The sequence below is a fragment of the Aspergillus pseudoviridinutans genome (assembly GCF_018340605.1).
Source record: "Aspergillus pseudoviridinutans IFM 55266 DNA, scaffold_3, whole genome shotgun sequence".
In the NCBI taxonomy this organism is placed as follows: domain Eukaryota; kingdom Fungi; phylum Ascomycota; class Eurotiomycetes; order Eurotiales; family Aspergillaceae; genus Aspergillus; species Aspergillus pseudoviridinutans.
In genome coordinates, this window is record NW_025091283.1 from 2,608,616 (window position 1) to 2,633,806 (window position 25,191).

The following is a 25,191-nucleotide window of genomic DNA, read 5'->3' on the forward strand; positions in this document are numbered from 1 at the left end:
AGAAATCACATTCACACAGCTAACTCTCTTTCGCATAAAGAAACAAGGAAAATTCCAGTCGAATGAAAGAAACGATCAAAGAATCGCCCAATTTCGGAAAAATCCATAAAACCTAGACTGGGAACGCGATGATAAGAATAGGAACAAAGGAGATTCTTTTTCACTGTCCTTATGGACGTGAAGGGTACTCAAAGAACCATGTGAATGATAGATGTTTCAAATGTCACAATTCCAAGGATCATATTCAATCTTCTATTTTAGCTGCAATATTATGCACCATAGGAGTTGACATTTAATCCCTTGTGGTTTCTCCCTCAACGCTCGCTCAACATCTTGGGCGTTGATACTGAATCCTACAGCTGGCAGTCAACAACATCAAATCTCGTCCTCTTTCTGCAATAATTCATCGGCTTCGATTTCAAGGCTTCAGGTAAGCAACAAGACACAATGGCAGAGAAGAGACGAGCGTCCGACGACTATGTGGAGGATCTGTCAGAACGACCTGAGCCCGGGACGTTCAAGAAAGTACGATTCCAGCTTCCTCGGAATGAAGAAGGTCTTCCTGAGAAAGACGTTCCAGCTAAAGACACAGATGACGAGCTGATGGCAAGAATGCGTGTAATACGTGTGAAGGAGCTGGTTCACGAGATTCTGGCTGCGATGTACTACGACATCCATCAACTCTGCTGGCTCCGCAAGTACCTCATGCAGAACCGTATCAGACGCTTTCCGGACCTACATTTCTACAAAACTCAACATCAAGAAGCAAGCTGGCTATTAGACAGAGCTATTCACCAGGAAATGCTTGCGAAGGTAGGCCAGACAAGCGGTCACGATTGGGCTTACACATCGACGCAGGAAGCACATCGTGTTGGCCAATTCATTCGACAATTTAATTGGAAGACATTGGCCATATGCGCACTCTCAGAAGCCTTCCGGTTGGCACTTTATACAGAAGATCAAGTGGTATGGGCAGTTTTGATGCTCAAGATCAGGGAAAACCGGACCAGCATTGACGTCTTTGCGCAGTCGCGAGGCTTGGACTGGCAAGGCCAGCTATTGAAACATGCGGACAAACAGATACCAGGGCTCCAACAAGCACTTATTCCGAGGCTCGATCTGGCTCAGGAGCACTTTCATCAAATAGTCATTGCAAATGGCTCTCTTGGAAGGCCTCTGTATGAAGAACACAACCAGATCAACATCAACCACGGGAATATATTCAATCCCAGCTACTTCAACGACAACAAAGACCCCAGGATTCGCGTTCCCGACCGCGACGGACCTTGCGATCTCTGTTATGCAGAGCGCGAATGCAATTGCAGGATATCTCGCCCGACTCTTGCAACGTGTTTGGTTGAACTTGTTAACTACCCTCATAAAGGAATTGGAGTACGGGCTCTGGCCAGATTCAAGAAGGGAGACATCCTCGACGAGTATGTCGGGGAGCTTCGGCCTGTAGATTACAAGGATGATCGTGTCTACGCTCTGCTGCACGAATCCAAGATGGTTGAAGGTCATCCACTGGCTTTGATATCGGCGAAACGGTACGGTAATTGGACTCGGTACCTTAACCATTCTTGCAAGCCGTCGACAAAGTTTCTCAAGATGACTGTTGGCAAGAAAATCATGGTTGCTGTCCAGGCAGTCAGGGATATTGACATTTTCGAGGAGATTACTGTTGATTATGGCAAAGGCTACTGGAAGAATAGGAAGTGTCTTTGCGGGGAACCTGGTTGTCGCTCGCAGGATGCCACTGAAGAGGAGACGGAGGTTTGAATTCTCATCAACTTTTCTCGTTAGTCCATTGATTCTGTACTTTATACGGCACTTGTCATGTTTGTGCGGTTGGGATTAATGTTCAAGCACCACTATTATTCGGATAAAATCGAGCTGCTACTCAGAGGTATTTTAATGATCAAGTTGCGGGTCTGGTGTTTATTTATTTGCCTTGGTTTCCGGAGTACTGCTTCGGCTAGCCTCGGACTCCACTGAGATCGCAATGCCTTCAGATAGTCTAAGTCTAGCGAACCGGGCTTAGTCCACTAGGCCGAAGCCTTTGTGCTGCCCCATAGTAAAACTAGTCTACTCGACACGGAGTACCTAGTAGTTCACTAGTTGTCAACAAGGGGTGAATGCTTTCCTCGGGAACAGTGACCTCTCGTCAACCCCGCATTTGCTGAGCCGGCACGTGCGGGGGAAGCATTAAGGGAGCTTCACCCACTATGAAACCAAACAGCCAGGAACACTGTCCTAATTCTTGCATGATTCAAATGAATCAGTACTGCTTATTAGTATCCTATTGAATTCTTGAGGAGGAGTCTTTCAATCGAAGTGAACAGAATAGAGAAGCATTGTATCTTGCTAGCCCTCAGGACAGGCCCGGAGGAAGGGGTTGTGTACAGCACAGCTGAGGGCGCGATTCACTGTGGCCTCGGATTCTATACTCGTCTCAGCTCGCGAGAGCTATGAACTATCGATAGCATGCGCATGTTTCCCGTGCGTCGCGCGGGGATTCTCCCTCGTCAAAACTGGGGGATTGGCTTCTCCTTGAGGGCTCTCCAAAAAGTGCCTTCAGCACGACGAGGGCTGCTCACTCAGAGCTACGCTTGTGGACCAAGGGAGGTGAGTGCGCATTATGGGGTTAATAGTGAGTATCTGAAGCAGGCTGACGTTATCTCGATATTAGCCACCTTTGATTGACTCTACTGTTGGAGACCACTTCGCCAGTATTGTTAGCCAATATGGCGATAGGGAAGCGTACGTGAACTTGATCTCGCAGATCGATCATGCTAGACTTGAGCAACATGACTGACTCTCGTGCATTTAAAGTGTCATATCAAAGCATCAGAATCACAGATTGACCTACGCCTCATTGGATGCCAAAAGTAATGCCCTTGCGCGGGGACTGGAATCTGTGGGTGTGCGGAAAGGGGAACGTGTCGGCGTCATGCTTGGAAATTCCTCAGAGTATGCCATTGTATGTCGTCTGTCTTCTAGGCACTTCCCATGAGCTGCGTTCGTTGCTGGAGATTAATAACACTTGAGTCTTGCAGGCAACCTATGCATTGTTCAAACTCGGAGCCATCCTGGTATGTTCCAACACCAACGGCCGATTCCGATGAACAGTTGTCCGCTGAACCACGCCTTTCAGGTACCGCTTAATCCCTCTTTTAATGCAACTCAGGTCATCTCAGCGTTAAGCCACCTTGGAGCCGCCCATTTGATCGTCAGTGCTGAGTCCAACTTACCGAGGAAAGAACCCCGGAGCAATATCCCACTACTCAAGCATCTTGTTCAAGATCTCTATACCGGAAAACTAGAGTCCGCAGTGGTGCCTTCACTGAAGAACGTTATCTTTATTGACAACTCTTCCGGCAGAGTTAATTGGTCTGACTACAGGAGCCTGACGCCTTTCATGTCGGTCATTTCCGATAATACCGCTGATGCGAATCCACTGCCCCCTCAGGACCTCTGGCCTCATGATATAGTGAACATCCAATTTACATCAGGCACCACCGCCATGCCCAAAGCGGCATGTCTGAGCCACCGCTCAATCTTGAACAATGGTGCTCAGATTGGTGATCGAATGCGGTTAACCGCAAAGGATATTGTATGCTGTCCTCCACCTTTATTTCACTGCTTTGGATGTATTCTAGGCTACATGGCAACCGCTACTCACGGCTCCGCTATTGTATTTCCCACGGAATCCTTCAACGCCCGTGCCGCTCTGAAAGCCGTGCAGGAGGAAAAATGTACAGCCCTATATGGTGTGCCTACCATGTTCCTTGAAGAGCTCGGCCTGCTTCAGGACGGCGAAGTGGAATACAAAGGGTTTGAGTTTCTCCGGACAGGCATCGCTGCTGGTAGCAGTATCCCGGAAGCACTTATGAAGAAGCTGCATGAGGTCCTTAACCTCACAGAATTAACCATCTGCTATGGCATGACAGAAACTAGCCCTGTCTCAGCTATGACAGCAACCGACGACCCATTAGATAAACGGATTAGTACCGTCGGTAGACTAATGCCTCATGTTGAAGCCAAGGTTGTCGACCCAGCGAATCGAAGCAAGATCCTCCCCATCAACACCCGGGGCGAGCTAGCTGTGTCTGGCTACTTACTGATGAAAGAGTACTGGGGCGATCCAGACAAGACCGCCGAAGTGATGATCGCAGATCAGGAAGGGAAGATCTGGATGCATGTGCGCCACCCCTCCCTAGGTGGTGCTCCTAGACTTTAGGCACCGTAAGGTAGCAGGATGACTGACTGAGGATCATAGACTGGCGATGAAGCGTCCATGTCACCAGATGGCTACATCACGATCACTGGCCGTATCAAAGATCTCATCATCCGAGGAGGCGAGAACATTCACCCTCTAGAGATTGAGAACTGTCTCCTTACCTGCCCCAGCGTGGCCAATGTGTCCGTTGTTGGTGTCCCAGACGAGAGATATGGCGAGGTGGTGGCTGCTTTCATCATTTGCAAGGAGCAGGATCGCAGGACAGTGACCGAGGACAAGATCAAAGAGTGGGTTCGCGAGCGACTGAGTAACCACCTCGGTAAGCATCTCTTGCCTTTCACCTAGTGGCAAGGCATCCTACGAAAATCTCGATATGCTAACCAGAAACATCCTGCTAATAGTTCCGAAATATGTGTTCTTCCTTTCACATTCTGATTCTTTCCCCAAGACTGCGAGCGGCAAAGTTCAGAAGTTCAAGCTGAAGGAGACTGCCATCAGGATTTTGAAAGAGCAAAGCAATGCTAATTAGACGCCGGAGAGGAACTGAGGTTGTTATACAACCTTTGGAGTGATAACAACCGTTTTCCAATAGAGGACTTACAGGAGCGTATTTCTCGGATTGAACATCCTCTTTGCCATTCCTAGGTCATCTTTACCATCGTAAGCGCTGTCCTGACTGGAACCGAATAATCTGGATATCATTACAGAAATATTGACATAATGCCTGAAATCCAACTATAGCAATTTCTCTGTACCGAGACAAAGCAAGTAGCCATTCTCAAAATCGCAACCATTATTTGCAGGCGAAGCAAAATCAATACCAAGACAATATTTAAAGCCGTGACACGTACAAAACACGAGAGGATTGCAGAACAGTCTGCAGAAAGATGCTCGAATAACACATGCAAGCATCGCGCTAGATATAGCGCTGGAAGAAGCCTTTCTTCGCTGGGGGCAGATGATTGTGAACCTTCGGATAAACTATGCCATCAACTTCCTCAAAGCAATTAGACGGCTTGCCTGGTTCGGGGCAACAACATTCAATCCTCTTGACCCAGCGATCGTTCATCACATCGCAGATGGTAGCTCGTCTCTCTGGGATAGGATGGAGCATCCGTAGGATAAGACGCCGAAGAGGTTTTGTGCGAAGATCCGAGAAGAACTTCCCGATTTTAGGATATACATCCCCTGTGATAATACCATCCGGCTCGCTTCTCAAGAACTCTTCCCACCATTCGAGATACCGAGAATACCCGCCATCCTTTTTTTCTGCGGCTGCCCATGGCGTACCGCAGTGAAGCATGGCAAGGCAGACGATGGCACAAGACCATATGTCAAGCAAGCGTGGGTCGTAGCTTCCTGGGGATCGAACGAAGGTTAGGAGACCATAACATAAAGTAGCAAAAGGATTGCAGGGGTACTTACGGTCTTCCTCCAGAACTTCTGGTGCAATATATGGCAGGCTGCCACAAACACCAGGGCCACATTTGCGAATTTTACCAAATACTTCCGCACATCCTCCGTCATTTGACCGCAAATCTCGGTGGAACTCTCTGAAGACTTTGGCGCATCCGAAGTCGGTGATCTTTAAGTGACTGTCTCCTGTCAAGAGCAAATTTTCTAGTTTGATATCGCGGTGTGCAATTCCAATGCTATGTAAATATGCGACGCCCTGGAAGAGTTGTTTGAACAGACACAGTTGACTTTCGAACGAAAGATATCGTTGTTGCACGATTGTAAACAAGTCCCCTTGACTGCAGTATTCCATAACATGAGACCAACGGCCTGCGTGGGAGCAAAGACGAACAGTCTCCACGATATTAGGATGATGCAAGCTCTTGGCGATGCTGAACTCGAGTTTGATCTTTCTGTCGTAAGCTTGTAGGCTCTCCTTGCGACTTCTGCGGAATTCCTTAACCGCATAATAGTGCTGCTTTGCGGGTCCTTTCCCGTACATCAATTTGACAGTAGCCGTGACACCTTTACCGATGACCTTGCCCCGCAAGCCAGGAATGATGCTGGTGTTGACAAATTCGTCATCAAGTTTGCAGCTATGAACTGTGAGAGCCTCGGGAAGAGTTGCATCTGCAAGCGCAGACTTGCCTTTCCCGTCCAAGGGAATCGAAAAGCCTGGTATCTCGAAGTGGTCAGAGATTGTGCCCCATGTGCGAGATTTCGCGAGACTCAGAGAACTGTCCGACAGAGAAGCGAGGCGACGACCTGTCTCCTTAACTACGCCCGAAGATGATGACTCGCACTGTTCGTTGATGCCTATGTGGAAAGATGAATTAGATATTTGCAGAACATAATCTCAAGTGGTCGCACAAATTCGCGGAATGAAGGTTTTACATACTATTGGCGTCGTTCTCAGTGGAGATGTCGAGGGCAGACTGCATAGCCGACTTGTGTACGCCATTAACTTTAGTGTCTAAACGACGAAATAGACCTCTGAGTGAGATAGACGCGAGGTTGAGCGGCGCTTGCTTGGGAGCCGGATTGCTAAATGACGAAGATGGTGAATGGGGCTGGGGACAGCTGAAAACCGACTGAGGTGATGTGGAGGCTGTGGTCCCCGTCTTCGCAGTCTTCAATGTATCGAGGGCCAAGGAACTTCTTTCCTTCCCCGAGAGTCCGGCGTCATTCGAGTAGCATGGCACGTCGTCAGATCTCTTATATGGCCGAAGACTGCAATTCAAACGGTCTGTTTCGGTGCTACGCTCAGAGAGTCCAGTATGGATCCCCCCTGCTATGGTCTGTTGACTTGACTCTTCAGAACAGAAGGGATAATAATAGCCTGGCTCATGTCCTTCCATCACTCCTCTGCCAAAAGGCAATGAACACTCAGACTGAGTCGTGTTTTGTACTGTAGTAGCTCAAGAAAAGGAACAAACAGTAACAGACTGATAAGGGAATGAGTTGAATAAATGTATTAAAGTATAATGTAGCGAAGTCTTGTTCTTCGAATGATCAGGAAACCGCAAAGGTAACTGCGAGGGAGAAAGAGGTGAGGAAGGAGAGGAAAAGAGTAAGATGGATGAGGTGAGGGTGGGCAAAGTCGTGCCGCCAACTCAGGGACGTTATCTCATCATTGCACCGACATTTGAGAGTCATATTGCTTGCCTAAGACACGGCATCACGACATTATGCTCGCATTTCCTCATCAAATATGCATGGCTGACTATTCAGCATATATTGACAGAATGGGTGAACATAGCGCAATATCGATCGCTTTCTAGGAAGTGCATCGGATATCTTGCTAGCTGACTCGTTGAAGCATGGAGTAGGTAGGTTGAAGTCAGCGAAGCGTAAGGCGCCATGTACGATCTTGTCAAGACGACGATTCTTGTCCAATGATCAGAGCACGATCGAAGTCCAGTGAATCGAGGTATTCATACTATCCCCGGGTCTTACCAAATGAGCCTATGCGTAGGTAAGAAATTTTCAGCGTTCTTCCAACTGGTCAACTCCAGATATCGACCACACACAGCAAGCCCTTAGATGCGATTATAGCATTTCACGGGAATAGAATACCCGTACCATGTATTCAGAGGCCGCTCTGCTGGTGTCAACGCTGTCAGAAGCCCCGGCAGCACCGATTCGAGAATCTGCAAACTGCTGGAAGTGCATGCCATTGCTTCCAGCTTAAATAGCTGATTGCCAGCCTTGCGCGAGCCTGCGAGCGGCACACGGATGTGGGAGTCACTAAGCCTGGCGATTTCCGCTCCTGGATCGATCGAAAACCCGGCCGACTGCTCGAACTTCATTGTCAGAGGCGACAACTCAGGGTCATTAATCGTTCAAAAATCCTGTATGCCTGTCTCTCCCTGCAAGCGCGACTCGATGTTCCCATCGTCAGTCTCCTCAACTATCCACTCAGGCTCTTCGTCGTCAAAGTAACGCTCCTGCTCCTCCGTCCAGTCGTCGTATTCATCGTTCTCGTCAACTTGTGTGTAGTCAAAGTCGCAGTCCTCCCCTTTCAGGAAACGCATCGTCATTTCCCAGCGCCACAGCTTTTCAGCTTCCTCTTTGCTTGTGGGTATCTCGTCTGCGTCCTCCGCAATGATCTCCCCGCTTGGACCACGACTATAGCTGAACATCGCATGGGGGTTAGGATTATTGAGAGCATCAAGCTTGGCCTCCGAGCGTTGCAAGTCCGCTTGAAGAATACCGGAAAACCCTTTCGCTCTCCCTTCGGCTTCTCTTTCTGCAGGTGTTTGGAACCGGCGGATTAGTCGATCGTATAGCAACGGGTCTACAGGAGCTGAATATTAGCTTATGAGGCCTCTTATCCAAAGAAGCCATCAGTCTCTTAAGCAAAACGAGGATAGAGCAAGCGGACCGGCGAGCTCGAGATCAGCGGAGAAGTACTCCGGATGCATGTCCAGATAGCGCTTGCGACGGTTTTTCGCTCTCATGGCAGGGGACGGTTGCACTGAGCTGGACTTGACGTTCCGCTGTGCGCCGTCTGACTTCATCTCGAATCCAGTACCCTTGGGGAAATGAGGCATGTCTGCACATAAACCAATAAGCGGTGAACTAACATACGGTGACAAAGAGAGGCCAAGATGACGAAGTGGTGTTGGAAGAGCCGCCAAGAGAGCCACCAGCAGCTCTTTTGAGACTAACCAGTTCGAGTAATTCCCAAGAAGCACTGCGGAACGCTGCGGGCGGGCAAATTCCCTTCGTCTCCGCCGTCATCAGTCCAGCAGCGAATAACAGCCCACAGACGGCCAGACGATGGATATTCGGCATTCTATCTGAAAAGAGGTCATGTAAGAGCTATCTACTCCTTTTTGTTTCATATTTGCCATTCTGGTCCTTGCACTGGGCCTCTTTTTTTTTTCCCTTTTGGGCTGCCATCTCCTATCGGTGTCTTGTTCGCATCTTTTACTGTTCGAGGTCGAGCGTGATGTTGTGATATTGAATAGCCAGGCCCTCACGTTGAAGCCTTGCAGACTAGCCGCAGCTGATTACCTCGACAGTTAGATACAGAGCCGAAACAGACACGTTGAAAGCTCGACATCATGTCTTCTCCCGGAGGAATGCTCCAGCGCGTCAAGCTTGAGAAGCTTCTGCCAGGTGTGGCATTGCTGTTCCTCACTGCTTTCTATTCCCCTGTTTTTCTCTTGACGCTGTCACCGGTTTTTGGCTCTGCGCCGTCCCATATCTTTCACGGGTATGGAGTAGCTGTCGCTGCCGCTGCTGGCTGGTTCTTGAAGGACGTGATCCTTCGGCTGTCTGGTCGCAGAGCAGTATATTTGGTTCCCGTTCTCGCATTCTGGGTGCCGACCATCCAGTATTTCATGTTTCACCAGAGCTCATCTTTCGGGAATCCAACCGGCCCACTAATTATTGATATATTTACGTTTTATCCTCTGGTACTGGTTTCTGTGGCCTGTGCCGGGAAACTATTGCAGGCGGGCCTGAACATGAGCCAGCATGGAGACCTTATGAGAGAGCATATTCCCCTTCTCGGATCCTACGTTATCTACTCCGCAGGAGAACATTTCTCAAAAGCGATTATCTCGAAGTTCATTGGCTTGACCTTCTTTCTGAGCCGTGGCGGCCTTCAATTGCTGATTGCGAGCTTGTATTCGGCTGCCATCCCATCCAAATGGCTGGTATTAGCCGTTCCATCTATCCTCTTCTCTCTCACGTCTAATGTGCACATGCCCTTTGGCCGCACAACTGCCGCTTTGAACTCTGCTATTCAAGTGGAAGGTTATGAACTTCTCGCTAGACAGGATTCTTCCACAGGGTACATATCTGTTTTGGAGAACTTGGAAGATGGCTTCCGAGTGATGCGGTGTGATCATAGTCTCCTTGGTGGTCAATGGACAAAGATGCCGCGCAATTACCATCCCGAGGTCAAGGACCCCATCTATGCTGTGTTTGCTATGCTCGAAGCCATTCGTTTGATCGAAACCGACCACGGCGAAGCGCGCGTGGATGCCAACAGCAAGGCTCTCGTCATGTAAGCAACCATATCACGACGTCGAATTTGTGGAGGCAAGGCAGTCAGCTAACTGAACCTTTTTAAGTGGACTCGGGGTAGGCACCACCCCCGCTGCGTTGATTACGCACGGCATCGAGACCACAATCGTGGAGATTGATCCGGTTGTGCATAAATTCGCCGTGGAATACTTCCACCTACCTTCCAATCACATTGCGGCTATTGAAGATGCCACAGTGTTTGTGAAGCGTGCCCAGGAATCCCCCAACCCTGCTCAATATGACTACATTGTCCACGACGTCTTCACGGGCGGGGCGGAGCCAGTCGAGCTCTTCACAATCGAGTTCATCAAGGGTCTATATGACCTATTGAAAGACGATGGTGTTATTGCCATTGTAAGACCCACACCTCCCCCTACCAACTCCGTCACCTCGTCCACTGATAATATCTACAGAACTACGCTGGCGATATCTCACTTTACCCAGCTGCACTCACCGTGCGAACAATCAAGGCAGTCTTCCCGTCGTGCCGGATCTTCCGCGAAGACGCAGCCGCAGATGCCAAATTCGATTTCACCAACATGGTGATCTTTTGCAAGAAAAGCAACACCCCCCTTCGCTTCAGAGACCCAGTCAAGGCCGATTTCCTGGGAAGCAGGTCTCGTCAAAACTACCTTGTGCCCAAGCACGAGGTTGACCCAGCCCAATTCGACAAGGTTGAGAAGGGCGGAAGGCGTGTCCTGGTTGCGAAGGAAACGGGCCGTCTTCATAAGTACCAGGACCGTGGTGCAATTGCCCATTGGGAGATCATGAGGACGGTCGTACCGGATGCGGTTTGGGAGAATTGGTGAAACGATTTATATACTTGTGTATGTATTACTATCAATTTTCTTAAAAGTCGATTATTGCACAGCTTTATTGTGAAGAAACGTGCGACGTATCTAGAAAGCTCCGGCTCAGCCTTATGTTCAGGAAAGTAGACGACGTATCATAAGCTTAAAAAAAAGTCTGAAAGACATTGCTACCAATATCTTTGCAGCTAGCCATCATAAGACGCGCACTTCGCAGATTTTCCCGAGACAACCCAACAGTAATTCGTGGTGGTGGTCATATTACGATATCATTCGGTTGGATAAGATATAGGTCCCGCAGATAGACAAAGGGAATATGTGCTAGTCAGATATGTCGCCCAACTCTAAGACTCCTAATCCATCGTAACAGGCTATTCTGGTATCGAAAACAAAGAGCGTCGCCAAGCCGATATCCTCGATCATTGGGGTATGTACTGAACGGGAACGGTAAAAGTACAATTAGAAGGGCCCTTAACTCAACTCGTCGGAACTCAAGCCGACGGACTCCCACGCGGACTCGTTCCAGGTTTCTTGACTAAGCCTGCAAAGAAATTTGCCAGCGCTTGGTTGTGTGCCTTTTCATCCCCCGGTGACGAAACGACCTCTTTTCTCTGAGCTCGGCTAGCCTCTCTCTCCTGGGAAGCATTAGCATAAACATTCGAAGCACATCTTCCCCCAAGTGGATTCGGTAGCTTACTTTGAGTTTCCGCAGCATATCGTCAGCGTCGACCTGGATGCCTCCMATGTTGAATTGCACCGGCCCAATGTGCTCGTTGACCCGACCGTTATCTTCCAAAGGCGACATTTCAAGTTGAGGCACTTGTTTTGTGGCACGGTCCTTCTCATCTTCCAGCTTCAGTTGCTCCAGGACATCTAATTGCTTGGCAAGGAAGCTCTGCATGTCCAGCGTCTCCACTTCGATCCTGTTCGCGCTATTTTGGCTTCCGGGATGCCCCATCGCGGTATTGCGCTTCGGATCTGTGATCGTTTGTTCGAATATTGTCACAGCGCTGGTCCCGTCTTCGGCACCTATCGCGCTGTCGTCCTGAGATTGATCGACGGTTCCAGTGAGTGGCTCGGGAGGATCCTGGATCTCAATGGACCAAGCAGTTGATACACCTTCCATATCAAAACCCTCTCTGATGATTCGAATCTTGCCCCATGAATCCCAATTCGGAGGCACCAAAATCTTGTCTCGATCAATCACATTGTGCTTGAGCGATTGTCGCTTCAACAACGAGTGTATTCCAAGGGACGAATGTATCAAGCTCTGCAGGGAGTTGGCGAGGAACGGGGTGGTATATATCAACGATGCGCCATCTGCTAGCAGTTAGCACAATTTCTCGCAGGCGTTTAGGAGAATGGACACTCTCACGTTTCAGAAGAATGGTCCTCATAAACTGAAGAATGAAGTCAAACTCCTCTTCACGCCATCCGTGGTCCTTCTCCAGTTTCTCAATCTTATCCGCCTGTTGAAGTAGCAATCAGCCCGGTCTGCTCCGTTCACCATGGTATAGTACCACATACTCCTTGACAAACCACACACATGGGGATCCCAAGCCCCTCATCCCATTCACCAGGGCCGAGAGGTATAGTCACTGGTCCTCCGGAGCTAGCCAATCCTTGCGCTCCAGCTGAACCAGAATCCATGCCCCTTTTCCGGTCCTTCCATTCCGTCATAATCTCTTCCATTACAATCTTTGTCTCATCGTCAAGGGAGATGAGAACATGTCGTAGCAAACGAACCCATTCCCGCAATCTTCGAACCCATGTCCAGGGGTCCGACCAGTCGAGCAGGATTACGACTAAAGTTTCTGGGACTGATTGAGGAGTTAAGAGTGGCTTGAGGAGCGGTGCAAAGGACAAGGACGGTTCGGAAAGTAGATATGCAGAAACCCGAGCTAAGGTATCTGAGGCGAAAACGACTAGTTAGCCATCATCATCATCATCACAAGAGCCGGATCGATGGGAGCGCTGTGGGGTAAAGACTGGAGAAAGGCCGAATTACCTTCCTGGTCGGCATCCAGGACGTCATGATATGTGTATCCCAAGGCGAATTGATTGGCGACTGGCGGCAACCTTCCCCTGCGCTTCTCGCTGATCAAAGTAGGATCCGAAGTGTCCGCGGATAGTGTCTCTATAAACTCCCTCTGTGACTCGGGAGTTCCTCCTGAAGTGAATTTGATAGATCAGCAAGCCGGTTCAGAGCTTCAACTACAACCAAGGGATGATAGAGAACAAATTAAAAGACTGCGCACCTAATATCAAAAGATTCTTCTCAGGCAAACGCTTTCCATTTGCAACACTGTCCAGCATGGACGACCAGATGTTTTTCTTAGGGCCATCTTTACTTGACGGTCGACTATTGTTTCCAGACATTATGTCCAAGATCGACCCTGCTCAACCTGTGCTGACCATTCCAACTAGTTGAAGTCTTTACCAGAGCTCCGACCTGCTTAACGCGTCGATCTTGAGGCCTTGCGCACAGGGAAAGGAAAGAGGCGGACTGTGTCAGGGGACGTTCAAAGATCGGTGCTGTAGCTTGTGATCCTGCCCGCAAATCGACGGATGAATCGAACTTAAGAGTAAGCGATATAGTCAACAGGTTAAGTCTAGAAATGACCAGTTCTAATAGTAAATAGAAGTTCTCCTCTAGAGCAAATTAAAGTCAATCTGCTTAGATGTAAACAATGTTTCATAATATTATGAGTTTCCCGCTCCGTCTCTGCGGGTGGGACCTTGCGCGGAGCCCACCCGTGATACCATGACCTAGGAGCTTTGCGCCTGTCAAGCTACCTCGTTATCTTCACTTTTGCCAAAGACTACATACAACAACCTGTCAACTACGAAAGTCGACTATGAACGCTATTCGTCAAACTCAAGCGCTCAACAAGCGCGAACTTGAAAATGCAGTGTACGTTCTTTACCTTCTGAATCTAACAGCTTCACGTTACTGACGTGATTGAAATTTCCTAGCCCACCTGAAGCTTCCTGGCACGCAGATTATCGGGATACGGCCTACATTTACATCGGGGGCCTGCCATTCGATCTCTCAGAAGGCGACATTATAACAATCTTTTCACAGTACGGAGAGCCAGTTCATGTGGATCTGATACGGGACAAAGAAACCGGGAAGAGTCGAGGATTCGCGTTCCTAAAATATGAGGACCAGCGCAGTACAGATTTGGCTGTGGATAATTTGACCGGAGCAACAGTCTTGGGCAGGGTGCTTCGAGTGGACCATGCGAGATACAAGAAGCGTGACAACGAAGAAGTTGAGGATAACGTTGCGAAACTGATGGGCGAGACTACTGATCGGAATGCAAGGGGTGAGGATACTGATGACGAAAGAAGACGCAAGAAGCGAAAGTCCAGTGAATCCAGAGAGGACGAGGCGCGGAGTCGGCCCCTGCTTAAGGAAGAGAGAGAACTTCAGGAGTTGATAATGAACCATGATGACGAGGACCCTATGAAAGAATATCTCATCGAAGAGAAGAAGGAAGAAGTTGCGCGAGCTCTTGAACGGTTGAACAAGGAGAAGAAGCATTCTCGCAGACGAGATTCAAGTCGGGAGCGATCGAGCCGCCATCACCGCCATCGCCATCACCATCACCGAGAGGAGGATCGGTCTCGCTCTCGAGAACGGAGGCATCGGCGTGACCGGTCATTATCTAGAGAGGAGCGTTCCCACAGAGACAGATCATCATCGCGAAGAGAAAAGACTTACAAGAAGAGATCGCCTGTGCGCTCCCGCTCCCCAGTACCACGAAGGGATCATGAAAGAGATGATCGTCGACGTTGATACGGAATCTAATGATCAATTGCGGCTGCGCCTGTCCGTTCTCTAGTGATTAATAGAGAAGATGCGTATCAGGCGTCAACTTGCGGTAGACGAACTTCAGACCGCTTCCTCGAATCTCTGGATTGGGGCTACCCAGCCCACAAGAGGTCCTGCCCATCTTCATCAATGGTAAGAAGGAAATTGGCGGGGTCAACTCTATCAATACGTCCCATATTGTTCGAATTATATCGCTGGGACTGGAACAGGTTTTCGAGAAACGATAGTTTTAACTATTAGATTACCTGGTGCATATCTTCTATACTATGCATCAATTTCAACCCGTGATATTAATGCAGGGAGAAAGGAGCAGCCTCAACCGGCTCCGAGATAACGTTTCCAACCCTCTCTCACGCAATGACGCTTCCCGTCGTCCCCTTCGCGAATCACGAATTTCTCCCATCGCCCATCTCGGCCAGAACCTACCACAAGTATGGTCCGATCGTCGGGCCAGCCCAGGACGCCTTTTGACGGTCGTGCAAACGATGTTCCTAAAGGGGGAACGTAGAGTGACCCTGGCGGCGATTCTTCGCCAATCTCGAAATGGGCACTCGCGAAAGAATATACGTCAGAGAATACTCGCGGGAGTAAGGGAATTTTGCCTAAGATTCCCCATTTCTGGTTTGTCCCTTCCTCCGACGGCGAGGAAGGTGACTGGCTTCGGCGGGACTGATTTCGTGGATGGGGGATATCGAACAGATGGAGCGTAGACTTATCCGATGTGACAGCTAATATATTGTTCGAAGGTGAAATCGCAAGTGAGAAGATCACCGCATGGTCTACTCCCCGTCGCAGTTCAGCCATTTTGGTGCAGTTGCTCGTAGAAAACACTCGTATCAATGTACCCTGAACAGTAACAGGTCAACCATGTATAGACTTCGTCACAGAAGGGGGCGATTATAGTACCGCTTCACTCGCTGTTGCCAGCACTTCACCGTCGGGACTTAACGCCATGGCACGCAGCGGACTACTATGAGCAGGTATAATGCTGACATTTCCCGTTTCCAGCTCGACGATCTGCACCTGCCCTGGAGATCTTCCTGGGAAAGCGAGTAACTTCTGCCCTAGGCAAGCCAGACCGATCGGGTTGTCGGTCGTTTCAAAGACTGAGAGCTTCTGGGGAGGGTTGGAAAACGCGAAAATGTGTATGCTATTCAATAAAGCCACAACGATACGCGATCTCGATAGACGAACACCGAGGACGGACGTACGGAACTCGAGTGTTATGACTGCTTTTTGTTTCGCATCGTCCCAGATCACCAACTGCAAAGAGTCCCACGAGTCAGATTTACCAAATTATGCAAGCTGTCCAACCTAAAAAGCTCCGCACCTTGTTCTGAGGAAATTTGGGATTTCTTCCTCCACCAACAATGGCCAGGTAGTTTGACTGGCCTAGCATTACCACTACACCTATTCCAGCATTGAAATCTGCATTGTCGTGAAGAAAAGGAGAGTTAGAAATGGCGCATCTTCAGAGGAGGATGTATGTACCCCGTGATACTTTTAGCTCACATGGATTCGCATTGAAGACTGTGGTTGACCGATCAAAATTTAGCTGTGCTGGCTTTGCAACGCAAATCTCCAACGCTGTTGATCGCTGGGAGCCAACTCTTACCACAGAATCCGGTATCCAGCCCAACAGAGAAGCAGCTATTGTCACTATTAAAGATAGCAGAAAGAGAATACGGCCCCACGGACTCATCGATAACCTGTCGAGTATCCATAGTGATAGGCGATGACGGGAGCCATGAAGGAGAGCCTATGGGTACCAGTTAATATTTGGACGGGAATCAATGTCGATGAACAATATTTGCTAGTGCACGCTGAATGAAGAACAGACAAGAGTAACGCCAGAAGAATACTGTCAGCTCAAGAACGGCTCGATGTTGGATAAAACATTTTGGAACGGACCTTGTGATGAGGCCGCCAGGCTAAGATCTCGGAGCAATGACGAAAGGTTTCAAGCTCCCCCAGAATCACTAGGTAACTCAGTAGATAGTGCCTGAGGTATCCGCTCGGGCATACTTGGCGGGTTATCATCACATGATCAACTAGTGCTATCAACCTGGACCGCATGTTCTTGATCAAATTTGGAGCTTGCACTTAAACGACTGTCAGTGAGAATAGAGGTCTTTGTGCTAGTATTTGAATGTCACATACAGTGTGGAGCTGCTCTCGTCATTAGGTCAGATAATGAAGCTTCAACAAGCACCGCAGGTATCTTCGCCTCTCATGCATGAGCCTCGCCATCAGCTTTTCAATTGAGAACTCAACACAAGTGTGGCGCTAGGCTAACTCTAGAAATCATCGTTGATATTCTGCCATACGATCCAAGGGTCAAGAAGAAGATGCTTTTGTAGGAATCCTTAAGAAACCGTCCATGACCTGGTTTGATCGATTGTTCGAAGAATGTATAAAGATTGTTCGTACACTTGAGCCAATATCAGCCTGCTTCTGTTGCCAGAAATCCTGGAATAGATTTCAGAGCTCATCCTGTATATAGCTGCTTCGACTTCTGATTCACCGTGCCGTGCCGTATTTGCCTCAGGCAGAACATCAAGATGACAGGAGGACAGTTAAGGTATAACCGTACGGAGTACCTTAGGCTTGAACTTTTGATACAATAAATTACAAATGTATACGCTGCATAAAGCCAGAGAGACCCACCCCTGCACTGAGTATCAACCCCTGAATTGAATCCTTGAGCGCCTTCGCATTACCTAGGTAGCTAGCTCTTTTGCATGATCTTAATTGACAATAAAATGTCCTTCTAGAGACCTTAACTTATTGTGTAAATTGCTAGCTGCATAGAAAGGAACTCCCTACTCATCCATATCGCTCTTATCAGCTAAGGTAGGTCTGCGCTTTCAACCTGGAGAAGCAAAAACCAGGATAGGCATAGTACATTACCAGTCAACGTAAGAGTAAAACAACAATATACTAAKGTACACGGGCAGCCGTGTTTGGGGCTTTTTGGCTGTGGGTGAAATGGGTCGTTGTGTACCATACTGTAAGATCCCCTGTATATGCGTACCATGGAATCATCGATACGGTACCTGGACCTTCCCCCTAAACTAGCTACACTCTGTCTCCAACTGGTCTGTTGCTCACTCCATTCGATCTCAGGAGAGACACACCAGCATCCATCCATCTTTACCTCACTAACTTCCCCGGTTCCCTACTTTGGCTTCATAATCTCAGTCTCTGGAGCTGCCATTCGCTTCCCCTCTCTTCTTCTTCAATCTCATCTGGACTCCGTCTTTTTGCTCGAGTTCTCTCCCTTATCCCTTAGCCCACCATGTCGTCGGCTCTCAACGCGGTATGTTGTTTGCTTCCCCTTTCTGGCCTCTTTGCTGAGGAAGACAATCCCGCCACTTCTTCATCCATTCCGCACAATTGTTCCGATTGGAGTTCAATTACTACGACTCAAATACATGTCTCTGTTGCCGTACTCTGAAGATCATAATCTGACATTCCACATAAGATTCGTCGCAAGAAAAATGTCAAGAAGGGTATCCAGTTCTGCTTGATGGTCTGTGGTGCTAGCGGAACCGGTATGTTTCGAGTCATCTGCCAGGCTATTGTTCCCATACTGACCTGGTATCTTTGTTGAACAGGACGTACAACCTTTGTCAACACCCTTTGCGGAAAGAAAGTCCTCGAGAGCAAGGATGCCGACGATGCTGCCAGCGCTCACATTGAGGAAGGTGTCCGTATCAAGCCTGTCACAGTCGGTAAGTTACCATCATTGCTTATCCAGAAGGAGAACGGCGCTGATTTCATGATTCAAAGAACTCGAATTAGACGACGAAGGCACCCGAATTTCCCTCACCATCGTTGATACCCCCGGTTTTGGTGACCAGATTGACAATGAAGCCAGGCATGTAAAAGCCAGTTCCGCATGTGCGCCCCAAGACTGACTGTTCTTCAGCTTCGGTGAAATCGTCGGATACCTCGAGCGCCAATATGACGATATTCTTGCCGAAGAATCGCGAATCAAGCGTAACCCTCGCTTCAGGGACAACCGTGTCCACGTCCTCCTCTACTTCATCACACCCACAGGTCACGGCTTGCGCGAGTTGGATATCGAACTGATGAAGCGTCTTTCTCCTCGTGTCAATGTCATCCCCGTTATCGGAAAAGCAGATTCCCTCACCCCTGCCGAACTCGCCGAGTCCAAGAAGCTCATCATGGAGGATATTGAGCACTACCGCATCCCTGTGTACAATTTCCCCTACGACATTGAGGAGGACGACGAAGATACAGTCGAAGAGAACGCTGAGCTGCGTGGGCTTATGCCATTCGCAATTGTCGGCTCTGAAGATTTCGTTGAGATCGATGGACGGAAAGTGCGGGCCCGGCAGTATCCCTGGGGTGTTGTGGAGGTTGAGAATCCCAGACACTCCGACTTCTTGGCTATCAGAAGCGCCCTCCTTCACAGCCATCTCGCAGATTTGAAGGAGATCACCCACGACTTCCTTTACGAGAACTACCGTACTGAGAAGCTGAGCAAGAGCGTGGACGGTGCTGCCGCGTATGTTGCTCCTCATATCTATTTTCGTTTTGTTTTTATTCTTCTGCATGATACTGATTCTCAGCCACAGTGGTCACGATTCCTCTATGAACCCCGAAGACCTTGCGTCTCAATCAGTCCGCCTCAAGGAGGAGCAACTCCGTCGCGAGGAAGAGAAGCTTCGCGAGATTGAACTCAAGGTGCAGCGTGAAATCGCCGAGAAACGCCAGGAATTGTTGGCCCGCGAAAGCCAACTTAGGGAGATCGAAGCCCGCATGGCACGTGAGGCCAGCCAGAACCAAATGGCCCTTCAGCCCGAGGCTGCCAACGGAGATGCTTAATTTTTTTTTGTTCCATTTTGAAAGGCAGCTTCTGTCAAAGCGGGACAGTTTTGCGGGCTCGAACCGCCTGTGCTAACGTAATGGAACTTGTGGCACAGCGGGTTGTAACTGTTCATGGGGTTGATACTGACCGTCTATTCACGTTAATAGCTTCGTCTTGCTGAGTGAGGGAGGACTAGGGAAAATGCAGCGCTTCATTTCTCGCTGACCGACACTATTCCCCTGTTTCATAGAGCGGTATCTAAGACCAAGGGATGGTATCTGGCTGTTGCTCCCGACATTTGTTTTTCTCATATTTACCTCGGGCCTTATATTTCTTCTCATTCCACTGGAGATTTCGCCGATCTTCAGAATCCATGTTGCAATGCCCGGTGTCCGGAATAGCTTTTTCTAATCTTTTACAGTTGCTGCTTGTAACGCTGACTCCAATACCTTTCTTTGCTCAGTTCTCCCTTCTCCTTTGTCTTTTTTTGTCAACCGACACCTGTCCCATCTCAGCAGCGCCGCAAGATTCCCTCTGTTGTCGTTTCATCATTGTGTGCTGTCATAGCTTACGTCTTGTCTCTACTATCATTCTATGTTCAAGTTGAATAGTAGTATATGAGGAAGAAAAGTACATTCTCTACTATTCACTGCGTAGTTGGATCGCAACCCTTGCGCATGTTTGTTCTACTTATCAAGATTTCCACAAGGACGACCCATTTCTGCCAGCATGAAAAGGCCAAGAGCAGAAAGGGCTGGAGATCGACTGGAAGGATTGTTATTTAATGAACCCGGGGGGGCAGCGCCAGCTTCCCCCGCGATTGATTGAGCTAAGATTCTCGAGACGTCACATGAAGGTGTAGGAAGACAACCGGAATCGAACAAAAAGCGGGAGAATTTATATGTAGTGAAGAGAAAATAAAAAAGTATAAGAGCAATGGGAAAAGGAACCGAACATGGATAAAGTAAAAAGAGGCAGAAAAAGGAAGAAATTCGAAGGGACCAAAAAGCAAGTGGTATTTGCGCTTCATTGTACACAGCGGAAGTAAGCAGATGCTGACCTGACACAGATTAAATGATCAAATCAGCAACACAAAACAGTAAGATCTGAGAGCTGAGCGATATCCCTTAAAAATTCGACGGGTTCAACAGCTGCCGAAAAGCAAGAGTCAAATGCCTCGTGTATGATAAGACGACTTTCTACGGGAAACAGAAACATGTAATGGCATCGAAGGACAAAAGGCTCTCTTTTGATTGCACCAGCCATCCAAGCGCCTTATTGTTGTTGGGGCTTGTTCCAGAAATCCAGACTGGCTACTACATCCTCGCCTCCTTCGTCTTCGTAGGCGTACAAAATCTGAGACGGTATTAGCTATCCATTCAATCGGATGATAATGTTTGAAATATGAACACACCTCTCTTGTGGAAGAATGTAACATCCGAATGTTCTTTCCAGTCATGATGTGTATCAGCTCACTCGTCTCAATGTGCCGGATTTCGATGAAATTGGGCTCAAAGGCAAGGATATAAGGGTATGATAGGGCGAACGCATTGGGGTTGCCCTCCCATGAGATCTTCCAATCCGGGCGAGCTCGCCACCCGTTTCGGTTCACGAAGAACGAGAAGTCGCTGTAGTTGAGCAAGAACTCGCCGTTCATACGCTCAATATGAATCGGCTTCACGTTCTCCTTGCGTGCGACAAAATCAAGCGAGGTATCCGCCTGATCCAGAAGGGACTGTGTTTCAGTAGTCTCGAGACTGACTACCTCAAAACCACGAGCGCATCCCACACAGAGAGTTGAGCGGAGGAAATGGATGGATGATGACTCTGCCGGTATGTAATATTCCTAAAACGAAGTAATGAGTTCAACAGCCCCAATGCAATAGTGTAGCAGAATATACAAACCTTGAAGGGCTTCAGAGTATCCTGACCGCTCTGAAACATCTTGCTCACGGCAGATTTCTTCTTGCCCTTTGCCAGGTTGTCCATGGGCTCGTAAACCTTGATAGTCGATGACAGAGCGGAAGTCTTGACAGAGCACACCAAATGCCGTCCAAGCCCAATCCCCGCTTTGAAAAAGTTCGCGTGACCTTGAATCTTCTTTGGTCGCTTTGCCACTGAATTTTGACCCTCCGCAAGCTCGAGCGCCTCCATCGGATAGGACGAGAGTGTTTTGTTCGCTAGCACCAGAAGTAGTTGGTACTCCTCCAAGGTGTCAATTTGAGTGACCTGGCTAGCATCCAGCACCCGTCTCGGCTTGGCAGACTTATCCTTGGGCCAGCGCTCCGAGATGAAAATGCCACTATCAGTGCCATACACCAACTTCCTACCACCATCTGCCAAGAAACGTTAGCAAATCTGCAAAGGCTACTGCGCTAGAGGATAGCATTGGGAGTCGAAACGTACCAACAGGGACAAGGCAATTCACCCGGTTTGCAGACGTGAAGAAATTCGAACACAAAACAGTCTTGTTGTAAAAGTTACTGTTCCGTTCTCTGAGCTTTCTTTGTTGCTCTTCGACCATCTCGATGAATTTCCTTCTTTGTGTTGGCGACGTGGCATAGAGTGTCTGCTCGTAGCCACCCTTGCCTAGATGCCGAAAGGTTATGGGCAACCCATCTTTCGTGCTGGGAGGATTGGCGGCAGGCTTGTTGGAGAGCAAACTGGAGGACGGTCTCTTGGGGACTCCGACCTTGGGAATCACTTCGTCCATTTGTGCGATAACCAACAGTTCGAGTGGGATTGGCTTCCGATAGACACGATATTCCTCGCGCTTGTTGACGACTTTGATTCTCACAAGCAATACTGCATGGTCGAAGAGATACGCAGTTACCTCGGAACTATCTGTTGGAGCCTTCCTGAATGCCATCTTAGTGAGCATTTGACGGTTCTCCTCAGTCAACTTCAGGTCGACGTAATCGCCGGGGTTAAACTTCAGGGCTGAATTCAGCTGCACGAGGTTGAAATGGTTCTCGGCCCTTCCGCTCTCGGCGTTAACCCGCGACAAGAAATCTTTAATGAGTTTGATGGCTTTGGGAATATCTTCTTTGTCTGGATTACCATCGTTCGTGTTTTTCACAACCTGTTCGAGAAGCAACGGATACCTTGCCAGACGAGTGGTGGGCTTGGTCAAGTAGCCGTTCAACTCCAACTTCCGTGACTCCTTGAGCCGTTCAGTCTCTTCGACAAATCTTGCAAAGGCAGGGTTGGATGCCTTCTCCTTCTCAAACTCATATTTACCATAGAGCTGGTTGGCACCATACTTGATGAAAGGGTCAAAGTTGGGTACATGCTGGAGGAATATGTCACCAACAGTCTTCACCACAGGACTTTCCTTTTGTCTGGCGTTGAGCGCTTCACACAAAGCACCATTAACTTTCAAAACTTCCAAGCAGTTGCCGAACACTGTTCGAATGAATTTCTCGCGCCGATGCTCCGGGATGGGGGATTGGTTTGCGTTGCCGGCCGAACGCAAAGGTCTCATCCAGAAATCTCGCAGGTACTCCAGATCCTTGACAAAATCACGTTCCGTGTACATGATCTCAAAAATGATTTCCTGGCGCTTCTTTTCGCGATCGTCGATACTGTCGGAAACTTCCTTGGGAACCATATTAATCCAGAGTTTCTGATTATCATTGTCATCATCGCCGTGAAGGCTGGCCTTCGAGGCAGACGTCCGTAAACCTGGCTGCGGCTTGAGATTCAATCTTGCCTGTTGTTCCAGTCTTCTTGGACACGCAATAKAATAACACAGACTATCGCGCGTGCAAGTGGGCGAGTAACATTCTGTCAAAAGCGTAAAAACTCCATTGACCTCGGAACTCGGCGCCTCTTCCCCCATGGTTTCCTTGAATTGATAGATTTCCCCCGGAGCGTCTCGAAGTCGATGATCATACGTCACATCGTGGAAAAACTTCTGCGCATCGAGCGCTCGCCCTAGAAGAAGAGCAAGATTTCGATCATTTGTCTTGATGATGTGAGCAATAAGATCCACGGCCTCCGCACCAGAAAACGCATTTTGATAAGACAAGCCGTTCTTCTGTCGTTCTCCAAGCGGAATTCTCTCGCGAAAGACATCAGCGACCCGTGAGAGTAGGGCAGGATACACCAGGGGGACCTTGCTCCGGCGAGAATTGTTGGAAACTAAAGTAGTCTGATTGCTGGGCCTGTGCGTCATCTGGCTCTGCATGCTCATGGTCCGATCCGGCACGATGGTCGACGCCATAGACATAGCGCGGGAATTTGTTGAACCATCACTTGGCGGTCGCGGTCTCCCGTTCACACTATGAGCGCTCGTAGGCTCATCTTCGTACTGATTCGTCGGGGGGTGACTTGGGCCGGATGGCTGCCTCCTTGTAGGGATCACCCGACCTGTCTGAGTGGTGTGAGAATGGTCGCGATCCATGGAGTAGGAGGTCAGTGACATTGCACGTTCATTCGCATGCCTCACTGGCACCACACGTCCTTGATCGGTTACCGGAGTCGTCGAGCTATACGGTTGTTGACGAAACGCGCTTGCAGAAGTGTGATTGAAACTGCTGGGTGGCGGCTGCTGATACGTCGCCGGGCCACCCATTCGCGCCATTGACCTTGATCGATATGCATCCGAATTCAGAGCTGGGGGAGGCATAGGCCGACTGTATCCCTTGGCATCTGGATACTGTGGACCAGGAGTGGGTCGCGAATCTAACCGTTGGGGCTGGGGATAGACATAACGCCCAGGATACGGTCGCGGAGGATTGTGGGATGATTGTTGAGGTGTCATAGCTGCGGGCCCTGGGTATGCTTGATAGTGTCCGTTCGGAGCTGCCGGTGTGTAGCCATTCGGTCCCTGACGAGCCGGTTGCGGGGGCGGCCTTTGCATTTGAGGATGTGGCACATGCGACGACATTGTGTGGGCGCGATCTTGCGAAAACTGGGGCGTCTGCGAGTTCATTGTCTGAGAGCGTCCAGGTGGCGGTGCCCCGCCGAATATCTCTGAGAATGCAGCGTCGCGTTGAAAAGAGGAGGCATGTCCGTAAGGCCGGTAGTTCCGGCCCTGTTGGCCACCGAGATCGGCCATCCTATCCCTTTATGCTGTTTTCCGCTTCTACCTCTGAAAGTGTCTGGCTGTGGATATGAGCCAGACCAAAGAGACAGTTCGGTATGGGTGATGTGAAAGTGGTCGTATAAAAACGTTCAAAGCGTCAGGAGGTGATCGTTTTAAGTCGTGGAGAGGTAGAGAGCCGATGTCGTCGGATTACTCCAGAGGCGACAGTTCACAGGGCAAGCGAAAAAGAGAGTGAAAATAAAAGCAAGCAAGAGAAAGAGGGAAAGACTTGACACAAGAATTCCCTCGGACTCTCATTCCTTAATCCGAGTTGGCCCTGTCACAGATTCGAGCCTGGAAAAGGTCTTGAGTGGTGTGTTAACGATCGAAATGCGCTAGGAGCCTTGAGCGCAACCGCAAGCTAGAGCCCCCGCTAATCATAAC

General features: G+C 49.1%; 10 protein-coding genes across 10 annotated transcripts; 5 read left to right on the forward strand and 5 right to left on the reverse strand.

Moving 5' to 3' along the window:
• Nucleotides 1-447: 447 nt before the first annotated feature.
• Nucleotides 448-1,779, forward strand: Asppvi_004633 (SET domain protein; the record flags this gene model as incomplete). Its single annotated transcript, XM_043300581.1, has 1 exon — nt 448-1,779. One exon carries the CDS (start codon nt 448-450, stop codon nt 1,777-1,779), a length of 1,332 nt encoding a protein of 443 aa, XP_043156516.1.
• A 705-nt stretch (nt 1,780-2,484) lies between these two features.
• On the forward strand, nt 2,485-4,769 carry Asppvi_004634 (putative AMP-binding enzyme; the record flags this gene model as incomplete). Its single annotated transcript, XM_043300582.1, has 7 exons — nt 2,485-2,625; nt 2,690-2,760; nt 2,833-2,980; nt 3,057-3,092; nt 3,155-4,201; nt 4,280-4,559; nt 4,642-4,769. 7 exons carry the CDS (start codon nt 2,485-2,487, stop codon nt 4,767-4,769), a joined length of 1,851 nt encoding a protein of 616 aa, XP_043156517.1.
• Nucleotides 4,770-5,156: 387 nt separating this feature from the next.
• Nucleotides 5,157-8,004, reverse strand: Asppvi_004635 (putative serine/threonine protein kinase; the record flags this gene model as incomplete). The annotated part of the gene is made up of 4 exons (XM_043300583.1): nt 5,157-5,599; nt 5,666-6,511; nt 6,594-6,952; nt 7,778-8,004. The coding sequence occupies 4 exons, from the start codon at nt 8,002-8,004 to the stop codon at nt 5,157-5,159; spliced, it is 1,875 nt and encodes a 624-aa protein (XP_043156518.1).
• Nucleotides 8,005-8,037: 33 nt separating this feature from the next.
• Nucleotides 8,038-8,748, reverse strand: Asppvi_004636 (uncharacterized protein; the record flags this gene model as incomplete). Its single annotated transcript, XM_043300584.1, has 2 exons — nt 8,038-8,492; nt 8,580-8,748. The coding sequence occupies 2 exons, from the start codon at nt 8,746-8,748 to the stop codon at nt 8,038-8,040; spliced, it is 624 nt and encodes a 207-aa protein (XP_043156519.1).
• A 516-nt stretch (nt 8,749-9,264) lies between these two features.
• Nucleotides 9,265-11,043, forward strand: Asppvi_004637 (spermidine synthase; the record flags this gene model as incomplete). The annotated part of the gene is made up of 3 exons (XM_043300585.1): nt 9,265-10,214; nt 10,282-10,588; nt 10,648-11,043. 3 exons carry the CDS (start codon nt 9,265-9,267, stop codon nt 11,041-11,043), a joined length of 1,653 nt encoding a protein of 550 aa, XP_043156520.1.
• Nucleotides 11,044-11,534: 491 nt separating this feature from the next.
• On the reverse strand, nt 11,535-13,422 carry Asppvi_004638 (dynein family protein; the record flags this gene model as incomplete). The annotated part of the gene is made up of 6 exons (XM_043300586.1): nt 11,535-11,678; nt 11,741-12,363; nt 12,419-12,512; nt 12,571-12,953; nt 13,052-13,213; nt 13,302-13,422. 6 exons carry the CDS (start codon nt 13,420-13,422, stop codon nt 11,535-11,537), a joined length of 1,527 nt encoding a protein of 508 aa, XP_043156521.1.
• A 479-nt stretch (nt 13,423-13,901) lies between these two features.
• On the forward strand, nt 13,902-14,845 carry Asppvi_004639 (uncharacterized protein; the record flags this gene model as incomplete). Its single annotated transcript, XM_043300587.1, has 2 exons — nt 13,902-13,957; nt 14,020-14,845. The coding sequence occupies 2 exons, from the start codon at nt 13,902-13,904 to the stop codon at nt 14,843-14,845; spliced, it is 882 nt and encodes a 293-aa protein (XP_043156522.1).
• Nucleotides 14,846-15,196: 351 nt separating this feature from the next.
• Asppvi_004640 (phosphatidylinositol-3,5-bisphosphate binding protein HSV2) lies at nt 15,197-16,280 on the reverse strand (the record flags this gene model as incomplete). The annotated part of the gene is made up of 3 exons (XM_043300588.1): nt 15,197-15,727; nt 15,788-16,144; nt 16,212-16,280. The coding sequence occupies 3 exons, from the start codon at nt 16,278-16,280 to the stop codon at nt 15,197-15,199; spliced, it is 957 nt and encodes a 318-aa protein (XP_043156523.1).
• A 1,899-nt stretch (nt 16,281-18,179) lies between these two features.
• On the forward strand, nt 18,180-19,735 carry aspA (putative septin AspA; the record flags this gene model as incomplete). Its single annotated transcript, XM_043300589.1, has 6 exons — nt 18,180-18,200; nt 18,366-18,435; nt 18,499-18,615; nt 18,674-18,761; nt 18,813-19,415; nt 19,486-19,735. 6 exons carry the CDS (start codon nt 18,180-18,182, stop codon nt 19,733-19,735), a joined length of 1,149 nt encoding a protein of 382 aa, XP_043156524.1.
• Nucleotides 19,736-20,993: 1,258 nt separating this feature from the next.
• On the reverse strand, nt 20,994-24,780 carry rom2 (putative Rho guanyl nucleotide exchange factor (Rom2); the record flags this gene model as incomplete). The annotated part of the gene is made up of 4 exons (XM_043300590.1): nt 20,994-21,074; nt 21,133-21,564; nt 21,624-22,054; nt 22,125-24,780. 4 exons carry the CDS (start codon nt 24,778-24,780, stop codon nt 20,994-20,996), a joined length of 3,600 nt encoding a protein of 1,199 aa, XP_043156525.1.
• Between the last annotated feature and the right edge of the window lie 411 nt (nt 24,781-25,191).